The 21045-nt window shown below is 36.0% G+C and overlaps 2 protein-coding genes across 4 annotated transcripts; both read left to right on the top strand.

Annotated features, from left to right (window-relative positions):
- The first annotated feature begins 252 nt into the window (after positions 1–252).
- LOC112687608 lies at positions 253–17042 on the top strand. Of its 3 annotated transcripts, none has more exons than XM_025560407.1 (3): positions 253–558; positions 13023–13126; positions 13911–17042. In XM_025560407.1, the coding sequence occupies exons 1-3, from the start codon at positions 538–540 to the stop codon at positions 15316–15318; spliced, it is 1533 nt and encodes a 510-aa protein (XP_025416192.1). In that variant the 5' UTR covers positions 253–537; the 3' UTR covers positions 15319–17042. The 3 variants fall into 3 exon arrangements, with proteins under 3 accessions (XP_025416192.1, XP_025416191.1, XP_025416193.1); XM_025560406.1 differs by lacking the exon at positions 253–558 and adding an exon at positions 12844–12947; XM_025560408.1 differs by lacking the exons at positions 253–558; positions 13023–13126 and adding an exon at positions 13149–13512.
- Positions 17043–17199: 157 nt separating this feature from the next.
- On the top strand, positions 17200–18741 carry LOC112687609. The gene has a single exon (XM_025560409.1). The coding sequence runs from the start codon at positions 17200–17202 to the stop codon at positions 17857–17859; it is 660 nt and encodes a 219-aa protein (XP_025416194.1). The 3' UTR covers positions 17860–18741.
- Positions 18742–21045: the final 2304 nt, after the last annotated feature.

Raw genomic sequence — 21045 nt, 5'->3', positions numbered from 1 at the left:
TGGTTACAGTTACTGGAAGAGGGGAATAACGAAATCTTATCACGATGAACTGCTGAATTCCATCGCACGCTTCATCACGTGTCTCTTGTACACGCATATAATGATATAATAATAATAATAATAATATACATATTATAATATTATATTTTACATATATACGAATATCTAATTAGATATTTCGTCCTCGGGCTGCCACGGCGGTGGCGGTGGTGGAGGGGCAATGACGTTTATTCGACCGGGTCGCCGCCCAGGTGCTCCTTCGTCTTCTGCGTCGTCCGCGAGCCCGCAAATGCATCGCGCGACCGGAGGAGCCACCGTCTCAGTCGCACACGTTTCCTTCTAACGTCGGGCGCTCACAAACACTGTATCGTCGCCGCCACAAATCATTTCAAGTCCGTAAAACCGTACACACACACACACACACTCCATTCGATCGTATTATAGTATAATCGATACGCCGCACCAAAGTCCAGCAGTCGCCTCCGAAGTTTCCAGCTCAGATATCCGCGCCTACTCGAACCGCTGTCACCAGCAGACATGAAGCCGTTCAATCTCACGGTAAGCGTATACGTGGTATATAGGGTTAATTGTAATGTATATTCAATGTAACCGAATAACAGTCGTTAACAATAGTATATAACCGAACAAGATTGAGCGCACGCGCGTGTGTGTGTAAGCGGGACAGGGAAGGATTCGGTTAGCGACGTGCCTCCCTTCCCACACGCCCTGGGAATCGACCGTCTTGCTGTGTGCGGGATGTGTTCTACCAGTGCCGTTTTACATCTATACGATATACATGCAAATTTAAATAATACGTCGTACATAGTCGTGTAGGTTTTCGCACCACTATAACTTACGTATTTTTGCACGTCGCGTCGTGTTCAGTGATCACCTGACAAAAATAACGAATCGTTCGACTAATAATTCAAAACGGACATCCGTCCCCATCCCTATCCCGTTAATCGTAATAGCTACATGAAGATTGACGAAAATAACGGTGCGGTTCCAGTATGGAGCGTTTTGTAACCATACGTGATCACTTTTCTGTTTACTCGTATATTGTAACAATTGGTTATCACGTCAGTTTCCCCGAACCACAAAGTTATTATACCTATTATTACGCATTAATTTTTTTCAACGATGGTAACGCGTTCTTCTTACAAACGTCCACATACCACAAATTCTATGCACGAGAGTATATGCGCGAGTATTAACCCTCCATGTGTGCTGTATTAATATAATATTGTGCGGATTTTTTTTTTTTCATCTCGACCGTGGGTGAAGGTCGAGGCCTCGTGCTAAGAGTGGTCATGCGTGGGGTACATACTGCTGTGCTTTACATTAGCGACGAAGAGTAGAAAAACCGGACCGTCCAATTTAATTTTTTTTTTCTATAAGAGAGAAGTACAACTTAAAACTATATTATCGACGAGATCGTTGTATAATTATTCATTTTAACGATGTAATCACAAGACTATATTGGATGCCATCCTGTCTACAGGATTCAACAAGGTCTCCTGGAATTAATTTCCTGATTTAATTTTTTTCTTTCTTATAAACCACTAGAATCTACTAGGAATACACAAGTAACAATTAAAACAAAAATAAGTGAATTATATACTTTGTTGGCATAACTCAATAAATCGCGTTAAATCGATAAAAAAAATGTTCACGTTGTCCAGCCTTGTAAGGAATTATCCCATATCCACACGGTTAAAACGTATGCGCAAGAACATGAATACGAAAAACGAATTTAAGTGCAATTTAAATACAATCTGTGGTAGAAAATGTGTATGTTTTTATAGCCAATGTCAAGAGGTTATTCGTAATATTTTTCTCATTCGTCTTACTCGATCAATATGACGTTTATTTATTACACGCATCGATGTACATAGAAATGCAAATACTATAGTGTATGTCATAATATATGTTGATTTATTATTTAACGTATAACGAGCCAAAGGAATGTTTCAAACTGTTAATATTACTCGAATAACTTGTAGAAGACGAAACATCGTCGATTGAAGAATCAACATGAGGCTAATGGTTGTATATTTTTCCTTTCGATATTCCAATGTCCTATAAAATCATGACAGGCAAAAATTGTGTACTTCGAACAAAGCACGAAATGAATATAAGTGATTGTACCTATTAATGATAATATTGAAAAATCATCGGAACGCATAGAACACGATAAATACTCGTACGCAATAGCGAATACATCCGAAATCTATTCCTCGGAAAAAGTAAACATATCGAGTGGTGTGAACAGCAATAGCTATAATGTGTTTTCAGAAATCCGATATCGTCAAACTACGTTTGTATGCTGTAAAATTCAACGGTAGAAATTAACAGCAAACAAAAACATTAAATAGGTTCTAAAGAGCTATTAAAATCATCGAGCATCTATTCACCCACTGGGTATGGATAAACTTCAACTGCTGATACGAGTAGTTTAGATTTTCTTTTCGTCATTACCGTCGCTCGCGGTTATTGCATATATATATATATTATATTTTTACGGTTTATCGGTTCGAAACGTACTTCGCCGTCACAGGTAATACAGCCGACGGCGGTGACGAGAGAGTAGTTGTACTGTAGTATAATGCGAAGTCGGGCGTTTTACAAAATGTTTAATTTAATTTGAAACAAGACGTCGGTGAACCGAACGTAAACGCACTACACAATGCGCAAAATCGAAACGTAATATTCCTTATCCGAAATCGTATTAATTCGGTACACACAATAACGATAATAAATGACGTACGGCTGTAGTTCTCGGCGAATGCGATTTTCCGTTGTTAAATGCCCCGAACAATGGATGGTGTATAGCGGAATATCGGCTTGATGTCTTCATTGTCTTTTTCCCCGTTCGCGTACAACAACTGACCAGTTTGACTCGCACTGTTATATACGACGTGTGCGCGCGTCGCGCGTACAAAACAATGCGAGATAATGCGTGTAGGTAATATAATAATATACGTATCGTCGTATGAATGTAACCATTTATACACCGGTGCACAACAGCCGTTCGGCGAACGAATATTACACTCCGATGCGAAAGCAATAATAATTAACATCGAAATAGCGTTTTAATCTCCCGCGATTCACACTGGGTCGGAACAATGCACAGCCGTACGTACGGAATAACATTATTTGAAAGCCGAACGGGTCACTGAATCATTTTGATTTTTCACAATAAACGCGCGTATTTTTTCACACATGCAAAAAATCGAACGTTTCGGTGTCGATGGAAATCTTTTTTAAAATCTATCGATCAAGGTCAAATGATGGCAGCTGGACCAGCAGCCATGTAATATTATACTGCCATGCAAATATGTTTAAAAAGATTCCGATGAATTTTGAATCCCGCGAATATTCGCGGGGTGCAGAAATTACGTGGTGCTATACTCATAAATAATGGTGTAACACGTAATGCGTAACACGTAATGCGTACTTGCATGTACTTGGAATCTTTTTCCACTTTGAAAAAATATTAGTTATATCAAGTATAACGTATTGAAAACAGTGCATATGAAGTATGACTAAACAACTTTCAACTAGTTATTATTAAACTAAATATTAAATTATTAATTTAAAAATTATTAATTAGTTATTAAAAACTAAAAGTTTAAAAGAGAAAACAGTTAATGATTTTAATTGTAATTTCATTCCTCTTTAGAAAAAACAAAAAAGTTCTGAAAATAATGCTATAAATAATTACACATTTAAATTAAAAAAAATATATATATGTTTGAAGTCAAACAACTAAAAAATTAAGCATGTACTATAATGATATTTTCATATATATATATATATTGTATATAACTCAATCGGCTAAGTGATGCACTTTAATATAAATACCGTATCCGTGTCGGTCTACGGACGATAATAATTAATTCTACCTTTCGAAACAAAATACATTTTTATACACTTATAATCTACGGTCCCATAGATTTTTTCTCTGCAGAACTGTTCATTGAATGTGTATTTCATTCCATAATTCAGTGGATTTGTGTTGTATAATTCTACTTATTGAATGCACCCATATCATGAAATTGAAGTTAAAGTATACAATTTTATGATCCAATGTTTTAACGTTTAGTGAAATCTTTACATTTTATTCGACAATTATTTCCATGACTTGCGCTTTATGAACACAACAATGCATTTGATTTGATAAATTTATCGTTATTAAATATGGAAGTAATTATCGTAAGAAATTATCTAAATACATAAAACATCGTTGTAGGGAATAATGAGTCGAATATTTTTTAATTCAAATTTTCCTAAGACTTTACGGACAAAACACATCGTATTAAATTTCTTAAAAATACATTTCTCATAATTATAACTTCATTGCCTCGAAATGCAATAAAATTTCATAATATTTTTCAATAGCTTTTTCTTTCACACAATCCTTAACTTGATCCTCACTTAAAATGTATATATATGTATATGTTTTTCGTTTAACCATCAACTGCCCGATTATCGTGTTCCAAGTAAGTAACACGTCCACAATCCGCAAACGTATCGTTTCGCAGATCTCGAAGACTCGTCAGCGACCACCGCGCACACGTAATGTGTGTTTACCACACGCATATTAATGCTGACGGGAAACCACGTAGTCCTCCCACGTGCAACGCGCTCAGCCATAATATGGCGTATAATACATTATTATTTTTATTACAGGTGTATATTATTATCTCTTCTATCGTGAGATGATTATTAGTTATGTCGACGACGGACGCGACAGTAGTTTATTTTCACCGACGCGTAGGCCGACGTTGCTTTAACACCAACAAGGCTACGCGATATTATGATAACAATAATAATAATAAAATGTTAATCAAAATCACCATAACAATAATAATAGCAAACGGAAAAAACGAAACCCGTAAAATATGAATTAATATTATTATTTTTCGTTCTCGTCGAGTAGGTAAAATACCTATTCGTCGCCGTCACCCGGGCGTCGATCGGTTCGGGAGTCATTGGCCCTGAGGTCAACGCACACGCCCCGCCGCCCCACACCCCGAACCAGCGGTGGCGGTCGAGGCTAAACGTCCAAAGTTCACGTGTTAATCATAACACGCAGTAAATTACGTCGTTTCGTATTCTTCTTTTTTATTCTGTTTTTTACGGGTGACGAATAAAAACGAAAACCATAAACAAATAAATGAAAACACTTACGAACGTGTTATTATCACGCGCTTACAATACACGTGGACAAGATCGCCGTGAGACGCACTTCTTCAGCCACCCGATCGTTGCGTTTCCGTTCTCTGGACAAATAGACCGTAGCCCGCACCGGAGTCAACAATAAAAACGCGTCCGATCGCTTGTCTCCTCGGGAGATGATTTTTTCCGTTCCGACGACCGACGCTCGTGAAAAAAAAACCCTGATAAGAATTCACTACGGTCGCCGTCCCTCGTCACCGTCGGAACACCGAGTGAACGATTCCGGTACACGTGCTACGGTAATGCGCTTCGGTTCTACCCCTAGCCAGGGCTTGACTTGAAGGGGGACGCAGGAAAACGGAGTACCCCTACTAATTTTCAGACATTTTAGCGTTCCCCTGTTATTATAACGTTATAATTAAAACACTTAACAAGTCTTGGGGGACGCTATGAGGAGCACACGGGGGTGATGGGAAATCGTGCCGCCGACGGTCGATTTTCATCAGAGATGTCATTTGAGGGGGGGGGCACTTGCACACCCTGAATTTTTTTCATATTCAACTATTGACTATTGACCTAGGCGTCACTGATACATTACCTTGCAGCCTTGACCTTCAGTTTTCCAATGTTTAACGTTGTGCATGCACCACGGCTAATCAGTAATCACTGCTAATCGTAAACGTTGTCCTGGTTGTGGGAAAAAAATCGGCCTCTTTAATTGCTTGCACACCCTTAAAAAAAAAGTGAAATGGCGCCACTGATTTTCATGCATAACAGTACGCGTACATCGATACACTTATGTTACGTGATTACGTGTTAAGCGATCGATTTTTTTTTCATAGGCGGGTGTCGAACACTTCTCCCTCCCCAATCTACCCCAACCCCACGGCTGCAACTGGTTAGCGCCACTGCGCGATACGGACCGAGCGATGAGACGCGCAGAGCAAACCTAGCCCGAAGCTCGCGGACGTCGTACCCGTACGGTGTTGATTCGTACGTTTCCGGCGCGACACCGTGCGCGTGTGACACGACTAGATGTCATATTAAGCGGTTACGGTACGCGGAGTGCAACGGTCAAGGTGCACGCGCGTGTCCGACGTCCGGCACAGCACAGCACCGCGTTTCGAGCGAAAAAAGATGTTCTCCGGTCTGACCCGAATCGCCCGGTTACGTGTACCGCGCGCTAGTTTCCGCTAGTTTTCCCAAAGTTTCCGTGTGCGGAGTCTACGGCCAATTGTAAACTCGCCTAAAAAGTGCAACAGTAAATTCCCCTAATAGTGAATCATCCCTAAAAGCTTTTTGCTGCTGAATTATACGTGTATAAATATTGTAAGTTCCCCTGAAACATATCGCTACTGAATTTATGCTAATTATATCATATTAGGTATTTATATTATAATCATTTGACGTTATCCAGAGAACACCACTCGGGGGTGGTTCCAATGTTATCCAAAAATCGTTTTTTCCGGTATGAGCATTTTTATTTGTATATTTGTAGCTTTATCATCGTGTAATTTTTTATTATAACCGTCAATAGTTCTTGTTAATTTTGTGTTATTAATGAGTAATAATGAAAAAATTGATTTGGAACTTGCTAACTATTTGTTGTTTGTAATTTTCTATTAGCTGATTTAATAATTTATGTCGTATTTTTGCACACCTTTGCGTACTTAAATGTATGCATAATGCATTAGTATGTTCTACAAGAACAGGTTTATTTTTTAATAATTTATTTGTTATGTAGAAACATATTCGTTGTACAGAGATAAATTTACTCATGATTTACAATGAAGACCAAGGTTTGCAAAAATATTTTGTTAAACATAAAAATACGTTAAAGAGAAGTTTCAATTTTAAGTTTAGGGGAGTGAACATACGTGAAATTGAGTAAAAATATGTTATCAGGGTAGTGTGCATAGGTGTAATTCAGTAGCAAAATATTTTTAGGGGAATTTACCACGCGATACCGGAGTGATCGCACTGCGCGAGGTTTGTTTCATTCGACTTTTGAACGCCAAGTGGCTCTACCGATTTCCTATAGACTCAATAGTACGTAACTTTAATCGATAATAGACGAAGCGAAACGATTTCAGCGATAAGTTTTGGTATCACATATTATAAGTAGTACACGGAACGGTAAGGCTCATGCACTGCGAACCCGGCTTAAGTTATGTGGGCCTGTGGCGGATGCAGGGAGGGATTTTGGGGGTTCAAACCACCCCCGAAATGAATGGATGATTAATTTCAAATGTAGTTATCCTACCTTTTGTATATTAAAAAATGAATTGTTCAAAATACAATCAAAATATGCTAGAAAAAAAATGTTTTGTTAAGAAAAGTGAATTTGTAATAATTTGTAATTTTCCAAACATTCTAAAAGGTATTGGTACTTCAAACTCAAATTTTTGAAATTCCATGATGGCAATACTTCATAAAAATAATGCGTATTTGTAAGTCACTTATTATCAGTAAGTAAAAATAAGTAAATATACGTAATCGATAGAATATTATTTACAATTGTACATATGATTGACGGTTTCCCTAAATGTTGTGTTGTATGGTCATGTGATAACGATCGACAATAATCAATCTATAGTCAATATTCAATTATTTCAAAATAACGGTAATCAGGCCCGTATTTAGAGGGGCACGAGTAGGCACATGTCCGGGGGCCTCAAGTCTCAGGAGCGGCAAAATATTTTAGCAAAATTTATTTTAAAAATGATGTACCTGAAAAAAAAATAAAACAATAAAAAAAAGAAAATAGTATGTTTTATTATGTTATAATTTGTTTAATTTGTTAATTAAAAAAAAGTATTAAACGATTTTCATTTATAAGTTATATTTTAATATTAAAAAATCTGGATTATGGACGAAATAATAAGTGTTAGATTATTATTATTTATTTATTTATTTTTTTTTTTGTGAGGGGCATAAATAATATGCCCGGGGTCGCCAAATTTTTAAATACGGGCCTGACGGTAATTATTCTTATTTTTTTAAACCCCCTCCAAAATTTTTTTCTGCGTCCGCCCCTGATGTGGGCGAATGGCAGTAGAAATCAAATGTTCACGAGCGGCAAACTTCGCACCTAGCTCGCATATTCTGTAATTTCAGCGTGATCCTTCGTTTTACTATAAAAGCTTCATAATAACCTTACGCTAGAACTTTGGAAATCGCTGTGAATTCCGAAGGCACTGTATACGTGTTGGATGAATGTTTATGGTGGAACTTTCATGATGAGATCTCGAACTTAATCGAACCAAGATGTTATCCGTTATTGACATAACTTCTTGTGGAACAAACGAATTCAATCCCCGAACCTAATATTATAGATTTCCATATTATCCAGGCTCAGCTGTAGCCAGGTTTCATTAAGGATTCTGTTGCAAAACATCAATAATTATAACAAGGCATATGTTTACGCGTAATGATATTTACATTTATACGCAAATATATTCCACGTACACGAAACAAATAATGATTTAGGTACATATGTACAGTGCCGAAAAACCCTACGCTTAGGTCAGACCGCATCCTGACCAAATTTTTAAAATGAGGCCGTAGATCAGAGGTGCCGATCTACGGTTTACACTTTGCAATATTCTGACCTCGTGATTATTCTTGCGAGGAATGCCGGATGGACACTACATCTACGAACGGAACGGAAACGTTAAAATGTAAATTATCTAAATTAAAACACACAATAAGATATTTTGCATACGGTACGGTTTCTGTCGGTACGTGTCTGACTTTTATGAATCATGCTTAATACTTGTAATTTGAGAGCACAAATTATTTTTCTATGCAAAGTAAAAATGTAGGCTGAGGTTCTTGAGGCCGTTGTATTTTTATTTGGCATGAGTAAAATTTTAGAAATTCGGTACCACTGCATATGTGCTTGTGTACTTATAAACTTCTTATTTTGAATATTGGTGATTTTATTCGAATGTATTACGAGTACAAATGGAATTACTTTCAATGGTGTTCCGACTATATATTTTTTGGAATGGACTTACCATAGGTTACTGAGTAAACGTTTATAACTTCGGCAGATTAAATGTTTAAATTGATCGAATTGAGTACTATTTTTACAAGAAAAAAAAAAAATGATGACTCGCAATATCTTTAAGTATACATTTTTGCATACATTTTAAAATATAAAATAATTTTTTAATATACAATTATTCTATTCCTATTTTTTAAAAAAATCCCTGAAATCATGAGGATAAATGTTGTCATTCCTACAGTCCTTCTCATAAATACTGCACCCCTGAAAGAAACATATGAGAAGTAAAATAATTAAATGGTTTTTCAATAATTCATTGTTATATTACACGTAATTTTAGATACACGATTTTTTTTTAACTGTATATAAATTTTTAGTCTTATATTTATAATTTTTAATTATTATAATATACATATAAATACATTTCCATTTTCATTTAAATAATTTTTATCTTTTTTTATCTATTTATAAATGAATGCATCCACATTTTAACATTTAAGTCTTGTATCTACTGGAATATAATTCAAACAAATGCATAATTGAGATTTCTATTTTTATTAATTACTACACAATGAAAATAATGTTACTTATTATTTAATACTGTATGATATATTGTTATAGTGTTACAAATATTTCCAATCACGAGCAATTTTTTATCGGTCTTGTGTTATTAAATTATATGTTCGTACTATCTAATAATGGTAAACCTGTTTAAAATGGAAGTATAATATTTATGTATATATAAATTAGTATTTCAGAAATGAATATTTAATTTACTGGCAATTTTTTGAAATTTTGTAATTTTATTTACAACAGTTTATATTCTTTATTTAAATAGTTCAATCTTAAGTGGGTGTACTTCAATGCAGCCATTTTAGGTTAAATTGCATGTTATATCTTTCAAACTTGAACATTTAGAAATAAAAACAATAACTTAAAATTTAAAAAAAAAATATGTTTATCTCTGAAGTAAACAGTTTTTAAATTTTTTATTTTTATAAAACTTTTTACATATTTTTGCATAATTTATTTTCATACGAATATTATTTAAATTCTTTTAAAACTAGTGTCACTATCGCTCCTTATTAAGACAATACCGGTAACGAAATTCATTAAAAACATATAACTATAAAAAATAAAATATTATATATACTTATATATATTTTCAAATAAACATAAAACAAATTGGATGAGATATTATTAAGGAAACATAAGATACAGTAATGTGGTTATTCACATCTGGAATCTAATCATTAATATATTCAAATACAAAACGATTCTGATCAAAACTCAGTTTAATTTGTTATAATTATGCAGTTTGGAGTGTATAAAAATACTATAAAAAGTAAATAAATGGTCAAAACCTAAGAGATATTTTAGTTGCTATAGAACATATAAAAATAATGTAGTATTTTAAGCTCGGAAAACTACAAAAATAAACAAAACCCCTATTTTTTATAAAGAAATGAATAATGCTTAGCTTTTCTAACATTTATTTTAAAATGTATAGTAGAATGAGCCGTGCAATTGTTATTGAATTTCTGTTACTTAAAAAGTGCACAAAAAATATAACCAATGTTTTCTTCAAATTCATATGGCCGTGAAAATAGTTTAATATTTTCGAAACAACACATAATAAAAAAGTAGGCTAAAAATAAATATTTTTGCTATTCTGATTGATGTGTGTAACATATTACATGTTTATACCACTAAACAAAGTATACATTTCGATTACATGAAAAAAAAAAATTCAATTTGCCTTGGTACCGTATATGACTGAACCTACCTGTATCAAGTATTTAGAAAGTTCGTGATAAGAAATTTTCAAAATCTGACTAGTAAAATTTTTTAATTTTCTCTTTATAAAATATTTTGACGTTTTAAAATGGTTATTATTCTTTGTGCTTTTTAACGTTATAATAATATTACATGGTAACTTAAGTCTATTTATCGGTCTTTTGTGCTATGCCATCTAGTAAATTTTTGCGTCGTCATACCAGTCAAGGTATATAGGTACGTGATACTTAAAAGCAAACAATAGTAATATAGTTATTGGTTTAGTGTCATCCGCTGATTTACAACACATATATACATTCGACCAAATATGATCTAGAACCACTGATCATACTCGTCCGATTAAGGTCAGCGCACTTTTAATCGGGCCGTTTCCAATACGAATATTTTCCATTAATAGACATCATTCGGCAGAACACCCGTGGTTCGATAATGATTTTGCAAGCCACCGAGTGAGTGGTCTACGAAATTCTATAATTTCTCATTCGTTTTGGTCAGACTAAATATGTTAGTTATTGTTGATGTCCTATTGATGTGTATTACTATTTTTGAGTTTACTTTTCAATTCCTTTTTCACTTTAGATTTAGTTGTCCGGGTTGAAACTGGTTAAAAAATATACCGTTATAAGACTGGGGATCTTCTTGTGTACTCTATATAGCCACTGACAAACAGGCTTTTACACGCGGTGGCCGTCACCTGACAGCTAAACAATCTCGCCACTAACCACTCCCTCCGAAATGGTACTGGCTATCCGATAATAATGTACTCGTATACCATATTTCCGAATCAACCGATTGCCGAACTAACCATATGTTAACAAACATTTCCAATATGAACTTCACGTGAATCCCGACCGTATTTGGTTCATGATAGACTGCTGCAGTGTATTTTGGAAACATGTGTAGATACCACGATGTCATCGTGTTAATAACGTGGCCTAGAATAAGCTCTTATCCGCCAGTTGATAAGAATCTAGACATAAGTGGCAGGAAGGAGAAATCGTAATAATATCAGACAGTTATGCGCAATGTTATTGTTGAGCAGTAATACGTCTTCATTGTATGTGTATTATCACCCACTAACCCGGTTAGATAAATCATAGTGGTCGTGGTTAAATGTTTATGAAAAAATGTACTCAAATTATGTACTGAGATTATAACGGGGTTTTTCGTAAATAATATAATGGGTTCTACAACAAAAAAATATTATAAGCACGTATAATTATATTACGTATAATTAGTAATTGTAATGAGTATTTTTAATTTATGTTAAGATGGTCCGTTTCTCAACGTTGAATCCATGTTAATAATAAATTTTAAATTTTATTTTAATATATATATATATATTTAAATTTTATTAAAATGGCCTGTAATGTAGATTTGTGTTTTTTTTAATATCGTGTAAACGAAATATAACTCGACGTTTCATTTTAAATTCTGTATTTTTCTTAGTGCTATATCTATAAATAAATCATTAAAAATAACGAAGTCACTATTACAAACATATTCGAGATAGTACCTGATCATTGTGTCGTGCGTATTCGAAGAACAATAACATAAATATAAAGTCTTTGCACTTTTGCCGTCATATTATTAATTCATGGGCACACATGATACTCACAATAAAAACGAATCGTATACTCTAACAATGAAAAGTAAAATCAGGCCACTCAAGGAGGATTCAGAAGTAAATGCCAAAAATCGATTACGTATTTGTCCTTATGTACAGACGCATTATTATAATCGACGAACAATGGAATTAAAGAAAATCATATTTTTTATTTCTATATGATCACTGAACGCTGGAAGTGGGTTTAGGAGATGGTAGCACACCGCGGATACAGTGAAAGGTGGTCCAGGTATTGTATCCGTGTGGTCATAGCGCTTTTGATTGTCGGACCATCTACATGTTTGTTAACGCATCATAATGATAATTAATAATAATAACACGATGTTTTTGAAGGTAAAAATCGCGATAGCACCTACTCGGGGTTTTCGGAGTGAACGGTGATTTTGACACGCTATGTTGATTTTCCAGGTGTTGCTGTTTTGTCTGGTTACCTATGGATATGGTAGACCATCGACTAACGAAGAATCCGACGAAATCTCGAGGGATGCTAAGAAGGACAAGTACTTCCAACAGTAAGTACACATTTTTCTATACGCATTTTTATTCACACTTTTCGATTTTACTTGTAATACTAATGTAAATACACAATCAACATTAAACTCTAAGTATAAATAATAAACACTGTACAAAATGGGTTTAACACAATATTAACGCAATCGATAACGACCGACGTAAAAATGTATATTTAACTAAACTGACTGACTAAAAATGCAAAGTATAACTTCCTTAGACTTTGAACGGATCAAAGTTATACATTATGTTCTTTACTAAAACACGTTTATAGCAGTGCACAATTTTGGTGGTTTTCTCTTGTTTTCTACGGTTTTAGTGCTTTGTATACGAAATTATGGCAATGGAAACGGTCGATATTCAAAACGTGTAACATATAGCATAGAAGGTAAGCTTATTATGGAACACTTTTTTTTTCTTTTTTTTTTTTTTTTGTTATTTTTATCCTATTTGTTCTTCTTTTGTGCTTTATGCATACATGTACTAATAAATTACAATATAGTTTTTATAAAATGACGGTAAAAGCACTCTATACATTTTACCGAACAGTAATAGATTATAATAAATTGTCGAACAGATATACGTAATACGGATACACTATCGTATGACGTGCGTTAGAAAACAAATATGTACGCGTTCGTTCGACGTTTATTACAATCTGTTCTTCGATTCGAGGCAGGACGATCGGAATAACGCCGCGGTCGGTGTGCATAGGAAACGGTTTTTTTGGAATATATCTAATTTTTACGGACACCAGCGGCCTAATCGAAATTTTGTATATTCTAGCGATAACGTAGGCGAACTCCCTGAACGTCAAACGGAATCTTCGACCGCGGAAAACGTGTTGGACAGACTGAAATCGCTAGCGCGTCTGCGAATGGCGGACACGCAAAGACCGTCCGCTGCGACCGACACTTTTAGCCGGGAAGAGCTGGAGGCACTCAGAGAGCTGCTGGACAGGAACTTGCGAAAATATCAGAACTACGACGCGTACTCGGCCAACGGCAGGAAACGGCCTGCGAACGATCCGTACACCGGCCAAATCGTTCAGAAGCCGCAGAACACGGGACACCAATCGGTCACCGGCAACCGTCAAGACGGCCACGATCACAGCAATAACAACGAAAACGGCGACGATGAGATGAAACGCGTCGAATCGCAACAGATGCCCATCAGGCGGAAGATCATCAGGCGCACGGTGTTCGCGATGCCACTGGGCCGCAGTGGCGTGGGAAACGACATGAATCGGCTGTACGGAGGGGACGCGGACGACCTCGGCAGGATCAACTGGTCGTCGCCGTGGGCCGATTACTTCCCGATACTGATCAAGGACCCGTTGCAGACGATGATGAACTCGTTTTCCGAGATCATCGAGTACGGGCCGGCCGCAGACATTTGCAAGCGCGCCGAACCGACGGGCGGCAGCGGTCGGGGCGCGCGTACGTCGCGGTCGGCCGTCAGACCGGCAACGTTGAAACGGTCGCGCCGGAACACCGGGTCGGCGGCGGTAGAGGAAAAGGGCGTGCTGAACCACGTGAGGCCGTACAAGCCTCACGGGCACCACACGTCCACGACTACCGAGGCGCCGAAGCTGTACCACTGGACCACGGACAGGCAGGCCGCCGAGCACAACGGCGACATGGGGCCGCAGATCAAGAGACTGGTGGTGAGGCGCGGCGGCGTGGCCATAGCCGGCCCCGGGGGCATAGCGACCGCGGGCTCCGGGGGCACGGCCATCGTGGGCCCCGGCGGCTCGGCGTACAGCTCCAAGGACACGGCGTCCGGCGCCACGGCCGACGCGCAACAGCCGTCCGGCATCTCGATGGCCGGTCACGGGCCGCAGATGGTGCAGGCGCCGCTCGGTTACTACGCGCCGTACCCGCAACAGCAGCAGCAGTACAACGGCGGCTTCGGTCGGAGCGTGGACGGCGGTGGCACGGCCGTGCTGTCCGCGGACGGCGCGACGTACACGTTCCCGGCGGCGTCCCGGGGTCTGACGGCCGCGGGCCGGTGGACCGGCGGCGACGGGGACGCGCGGCCGTACGCGGCGTCCACGGCGCGCGAGATCGTTCTGCCGGACGGCGCCAAGCTCATAGCCACCGGGCCGATAGTGTACTACAACCCGGAGCCGTTGTCGCGGAAAAAGTCGCGCAAGGGGAAGAAAGGCGGCGCCAAATCGAGACGCGACCAGTAGTGACCTTGGACGTAGTTCCTCGGCGACGACGACAACAACTCAAGACTGCACGCACGACCACGCATTAGAAATAATTTATTTAACTACTACTATCCATTAGAGGCACTGTTCGCACTAACTTTAGTCTTAAGTACTCCTACGTTGTATAATAATTGTAATAATAATAATAATAATAATAATAATAATAATTTATGTTTGTAGTTTAAGTTACAATGTTACGCGTTGAACAACAACCGTATGTAACATCGTTTGTACAGCAAGCCCTTGTTACGCGGTACGTGTTTCGCGAAAACGGTTTACAGCCAATCCGCGTACCGCGGCCGTGCACGCGAGGGCCTACTCGTTTGCTGTCGTGTTACGAACAAGAGAAACGCGTTTCGCGTCCATTGCGCTGTTATCGTTAGTCCATAAAATGTAATATTTATTCGGTTTACCAATCGCTGTTGTGTTCATCGATCCATTAACGCACCGAGATGTGTCCCCGGCGGTACCGTCCCTAACAAACGTAATCCCTGACGAACGTCCCGAACACCGTTCAATCACGTCTGGATACCGAACACCCGGTACGTGGTGCACGCGTTTACACTCCGACGGGTATGATTACGTACGGCCATAGTTTACCGCCGTACCGTTTACGAGTGGAGTAGATTCTTTGTCGCGTGGATAATTTTTAGATGTTCCGCGTCACCGTTTAACGTTAACGTAAAAGAACGCGCTCGTAAAGTGAAATTCGTGGCTACGAGAGCCGTACGTATTCGTCATTGAGTACGCGACACAATAAGCTTCGATACGTCGTAATGCTATTGTTTCGATAATAATTAGCATCGCGCCGTCGGCTAGATAAATATACGTGTACACTGAAGTTATGTTCGATTTTCCAACTTAAAACTGTATATCACTGCGTTATCAAATATTAGCGATACTCCACCGAATACGGTCGATATCGTTTTATAGATATTATTACTATGTACACTACACGTGCAAAACGAGTACGAGCAAAAAAGAAAACGTACCGAATGTTATACGTAATTATTACAAACTCGATACGTAACGATATCGTATCACCTGTTGACTGATGGATGATTTTCATCCGTGTACTCCCAATAACTTAACACGATTGTTTCACTTCATATCACCGAATTGTGCACAGCGTGTTTATTACTAGTCGAATAAAACCTATTAGTTGTGTCTTCAAACGAATATATTACACACACACACACACACACACACACACACACATACCTATGACGTACAACGCATCTGCATTGATGCATGTCAGTAGGTTACAACTTATCCGCGGATGTGACACGAAGTACCACACTTGTTTACTTAACCAACATAACCATATGTACGAAACGAGTGAAAAAAGTAAAAACTCGGAGTCGTCTAAACTCAAAACAACGAGTGGCTGTTCTAGAAATCTTTATGTACTAAGTAAACAATTTTCTTCTTTTAATGATATTCGATCGGAATAAAACCGTGTGAAAGTAGACACATACATTGTGCTACCGATAAAATACTTTCAAACAAAATTAATTAGAATGAATGTTCTTAAAGCACGTGATCGTTTTATTCAATTGTTGTTATAACTGTCGTCGAAGGGCACGTCGTTGACTGTTGCGTGAACACACCGAAAAAATGCGTTTCGAATGACGAATGAACACGTGAATTGGCAAACCGTTAAGATCTCCTCTTAGTGTTCGTCATTAAATACAAAAAAAAAATCAAAAAAACTCGAAAAATTAACAAATCGTGTTGGTGCATACCGCATCACACTAGCCCGTATTACGTAAACAATAAAGACGAAATCGCGTGCATGCTATACGGAAAACAAAAAATTTCCATCAGGGCCAAACGCCTAGACCTAACCATGGTTATTGTATGCGCAGGTATCGGCTGCCGTACTGGGCAATCATGCCTACGTTAGGCGTTTGGCCCGGAGCCGACGGGACCGGAACAAGAACCAAAGGTGAAGTCACAGCCACCGCCGCCAAATCGTTACTCGCATCCAAATCCGTTGCAGTGAACTTGGATAACGGCAAAGTAACCGTGGTGGATGGAGTAGACCGACCGGAAGTCACCGCTGACGCAGTAACTCCAGTGCCCGGTGCAGCATCCCTTCCAGCAGCCTCTCGAACCGACCCTGCGGCTGATTATCCGAAGCGTCGAAAGCCGACCAAGACGCAGTTACCGAATACGCCCAGCGTTGGAGGACCGAGTTGGCTGCGAAGGAAGACGACGACGACAACGACCAGCACAGAGATGACTACGACTGCAGTACGAGTGAATTCGGATGACTCTGCGGAGGTCACCGCAGCAGATAACGTCACTGCGGGTCCCATAACCAGGATATACTTAAAACCCTCCGCCAGGGCGAAAGCCGGTACCGGTGGCGTAGCCCTGTCCAACCCGATAAGCACGGCCGTGGTCCGTAGGGGCGACACCGTCAGAATAGAATATTTACCGGACGCTACGGCAGAGGCGGGCGAAGGCGGCGTGGCCATTTCCCGGCCGGAACTGATCATCCACTTCGTCGACTGATATATGCAACTCTTTTTTTGCCTCCGATCTAAAGCACAACCGGACTTTCGAGGTCAGGGATGTCCATATTAAAATCAAATTGATTCGTTTCTAAAATAACCACATTTACAGATAAATTTAGTTATCTTATTAAGCCTCGAATGCCGCCGATTTAGTGCTCTATATTCCAGAGTGCTAGAATTAATCAAAAATCTTTGTATTTAACCGATCAAGTACCATTATTGTGCCATATGTACCTATTGTAGTAACATACCAATGAACTACAGTTGAATACCGTAAACTATAATTTTATATTTTAACAATAGCGTAATGTATTATTACGAATATTATTTATGAGTGTGTTTTACTTTTACGCACCATTATTAAATTTATTTTATTTTAATTATTAGGCATACGTGCTATTTTTTGTACTCTCTAATTAGTGTGTAATTTTTTTATTTTCTTTAACTTCAAAACTAACTTTAGGGTACGTATCATAAATATCACTTGTTTTCTTTTTATAGCACGTGCAGATTTTGTTATTATCCTAATGAAGTCTTCGTATGCAATATGTTTCCATAATATTACAACTTACTATCAATCATTTTTAATTTTATTGTAGAACTAAGCCCGATACATTTTTTTTTTTTAATTTAATTGTAAATATATGGTATTTCGTCTAACTGTCCATGATATTTGAAACTTTAACCGAAGGGAATCTAAACGAAACCGATAATAATTCGTGATTACATTCTATTAAATTCCTTTATTATTTTCCATGTAAACGTTGTTATCTATAATAGCTAGAAAACTATTTGATAGATTACAGAAATCCATTTTTATTTCTTCTCATTCGAGTTGTCTGTAGTTGAATTTGAAATAAACATAAATATTTAGGCTTAAATAAAAAAAAAAATTGTATTTAATTTTACAATAAAAATCCTGAATATATATAAATTTCCAAAATAATATATGCAGTGTTTTAGATATCTATTATACAAAGTAAATACATAGTTCTAAGTAATAAAATTTAAACAACCACATAGTACATATGTATACCAAGTATCTAAATAATATTTTTAAGACTGATTTATCTCAAAACATAATAACTATAAAAAAAGAAGTACCTATACTTACTTTTACTTTTTACTTTTCAGTGCTATCAACAAAAATAAATTACCGTTACTATTGTATTTTAAAAATAAAATTAATCAAATTGATGTTATATTTTATGTTAATATTTCGTGTCACGTAGAGCATTTTGTTACCAAATCATATAATAAATAACCAATACTGTTGAAATTCTGATAACACACATTTAAATATATAATTTATATATATTGAATAATTATAAAATATGTATTTTATTCATGTGTTACACTAATCATGATTTTAATGTTACGAAAAATATAAGATTCCGTTAAAAAAAATACATATATAATCGCAGTACATAAAAGTTTGTTATTTACGTATATATTTTAACGATTAAAATTAATCTTAAAATTTTCAATTCATAGAGTATTAATACTAATTAGAAATTAGAATAGAATAAAAGATTAAATGTTAAATGTGTACAATCACGTATTAAGCTCTAATAGTTAATGATAAATTTGAATTAGATACTTCCAATAATATCAAACATTGCCGCTTATCGAATAAAGCTGAGAAATGTTTAAAAATATTTATAAAAAAAATGTACACACTATTAGCGTTAGATTGAGACAAAAGGAAAGAACTATTTATATAATATATGCATTTAAAATGCATTTATGGGCCTGGTTAGATAGATTTATAATATGATAGAAAAATAAATAACGAAGAAGATAATAACTCGATCACGATAAAATGCATGAATTATAATCAAAATATATATTTTTTTATTTTGCTTTTATCTTAGGTCATAAACCCTACGTCATAAGCCTATTACAATAATAATACAATATAATATAGATCACACATTGTACAATTCGTCTAGGAAGTACTCTATCTTGTCAAACACATTTTTTACTATCCTACAATAAACGTGAAACGATTTAATGATTGACAAGACAAATAATATGATACGAGTAACATTATAACAAAATACTATACTAAAAATATTTATGTTTCATGTTTGATAAAATAATAAAATACACATCATTATTATGCTTGCTCTATATACAAAGCTATTCTCACATTTTTTCTAATTAGTTTCCTTTCACGATTTTCACATTAAAAAATATTTAAGTATAATTAAATAGTATCAATCACTTTGATAGATGGCTGATTGTCTGTATGTAAATAAGATCAAGGAGTATAATTATATCTATTAGATGAGAATGCACAGATTAAAAAAATGATAATAAACAATAAGATATAATATAATAATTAAAATAAAAGATACAATGTTATTAATAATAAGATTCATAAAACATCCTACGTACTACAAAGTTATAAGATTATTAGTACGTAGATTGAGTAAATTTAATAGAACAGTTTGTTAATTTTTTAAGATTTATATTCATATTTTGAATTATTAATTACGAGTAATCAATAAAATGTTGTAAGACTATGTTCAGCTTAATAAAAATAATTAAAATATACAATGATAGATTATAAACGCCTTAATAATTTATGGTATACGCAACACAACATACATTTTAACTATACTACTCAAATGATGTATTACTTTTATTACTTCAAACTTTACTTGTAACATTTCACTAATATCTTAGTTGTTTTTGCATTTTTTTAAACATTATTATAATTTTCATAAACTATAAAATATAAATTCAAGCCTATAATAATTCAAAGAAAAATATTTTTTTCATTTTTGTTCTATCTGATGCTGATTGCTGATAAAACGAAAATGTTATTTGTTCATAAAGAGTACAATTTCATTCAAGTAAAAAAACAGCTTATTTGTTTGAAAATAAATTTAATATCTTTTAAATTAAATTTTTTTGAAATATTTAACGACAAAATGTAATATTAAATACATTTTATAGCTATTTTTATAACTGAGAATCATGCATCTCGATACATTTTAAATTTAAATTCACTGGTAAATTAAGATAATATAAAATACATTCAAAGTGAGCGAGAAAGTATAAATTATTGTATATTCGTATACTTTTTCAAAAATCGTATTATCATTTTATGTAAAAATGATCTTGTGTATTATAATAATACACATCCGATAATCGGAACATTTAATAAAACAAATTT

Source organism: Sipha flava, unplaced genomic scaffold (assembly GCF_003268045.1).
Source record: "Sipha flava isolate LNK unplaced genomic scaffold, YSA_version1 35a_pilon_pilon, whole genome shotgun sequence".
NCBI classification, from domain to species: domain Eukaryota; kingdom Metazoa; phylum Arthropoda; class Insecta; order Hemiptera; family Aphididae; genus Sipha; species Sipha flava.
This window is presented reverse-complemented; position numbering and strand designations above follow the sequence as displayed.

Coding starts and splice junctions, on each gene's coding strand:
- LOC112687608 (XM_025560406.1), top strand. CDS start 12,912: ATGATAATTAATAATAATAACACGATGTTTTTGAAG. Junction 12,948..13,022: donor ATAACACGATGTTTTTGAAG/GTAAAAATCGCG, acceptor TTGATTTTCCAG/GTGTTGCTGTTTTGTCTGGT. Junction 13,127..13,910: donor AAGGACAAGTACTTCCAACA/GTAAGTACACAT, acceptor TGTATATTCTAG/CGATAACGTAGGCGAACTCC.
- LOC112687609 (XM_025560409.1), top strand. CDS start 17,200: ATGCGCAGGTATCGGCTGCCGTACTGGGCAATCATGCCTACGTTAGGC.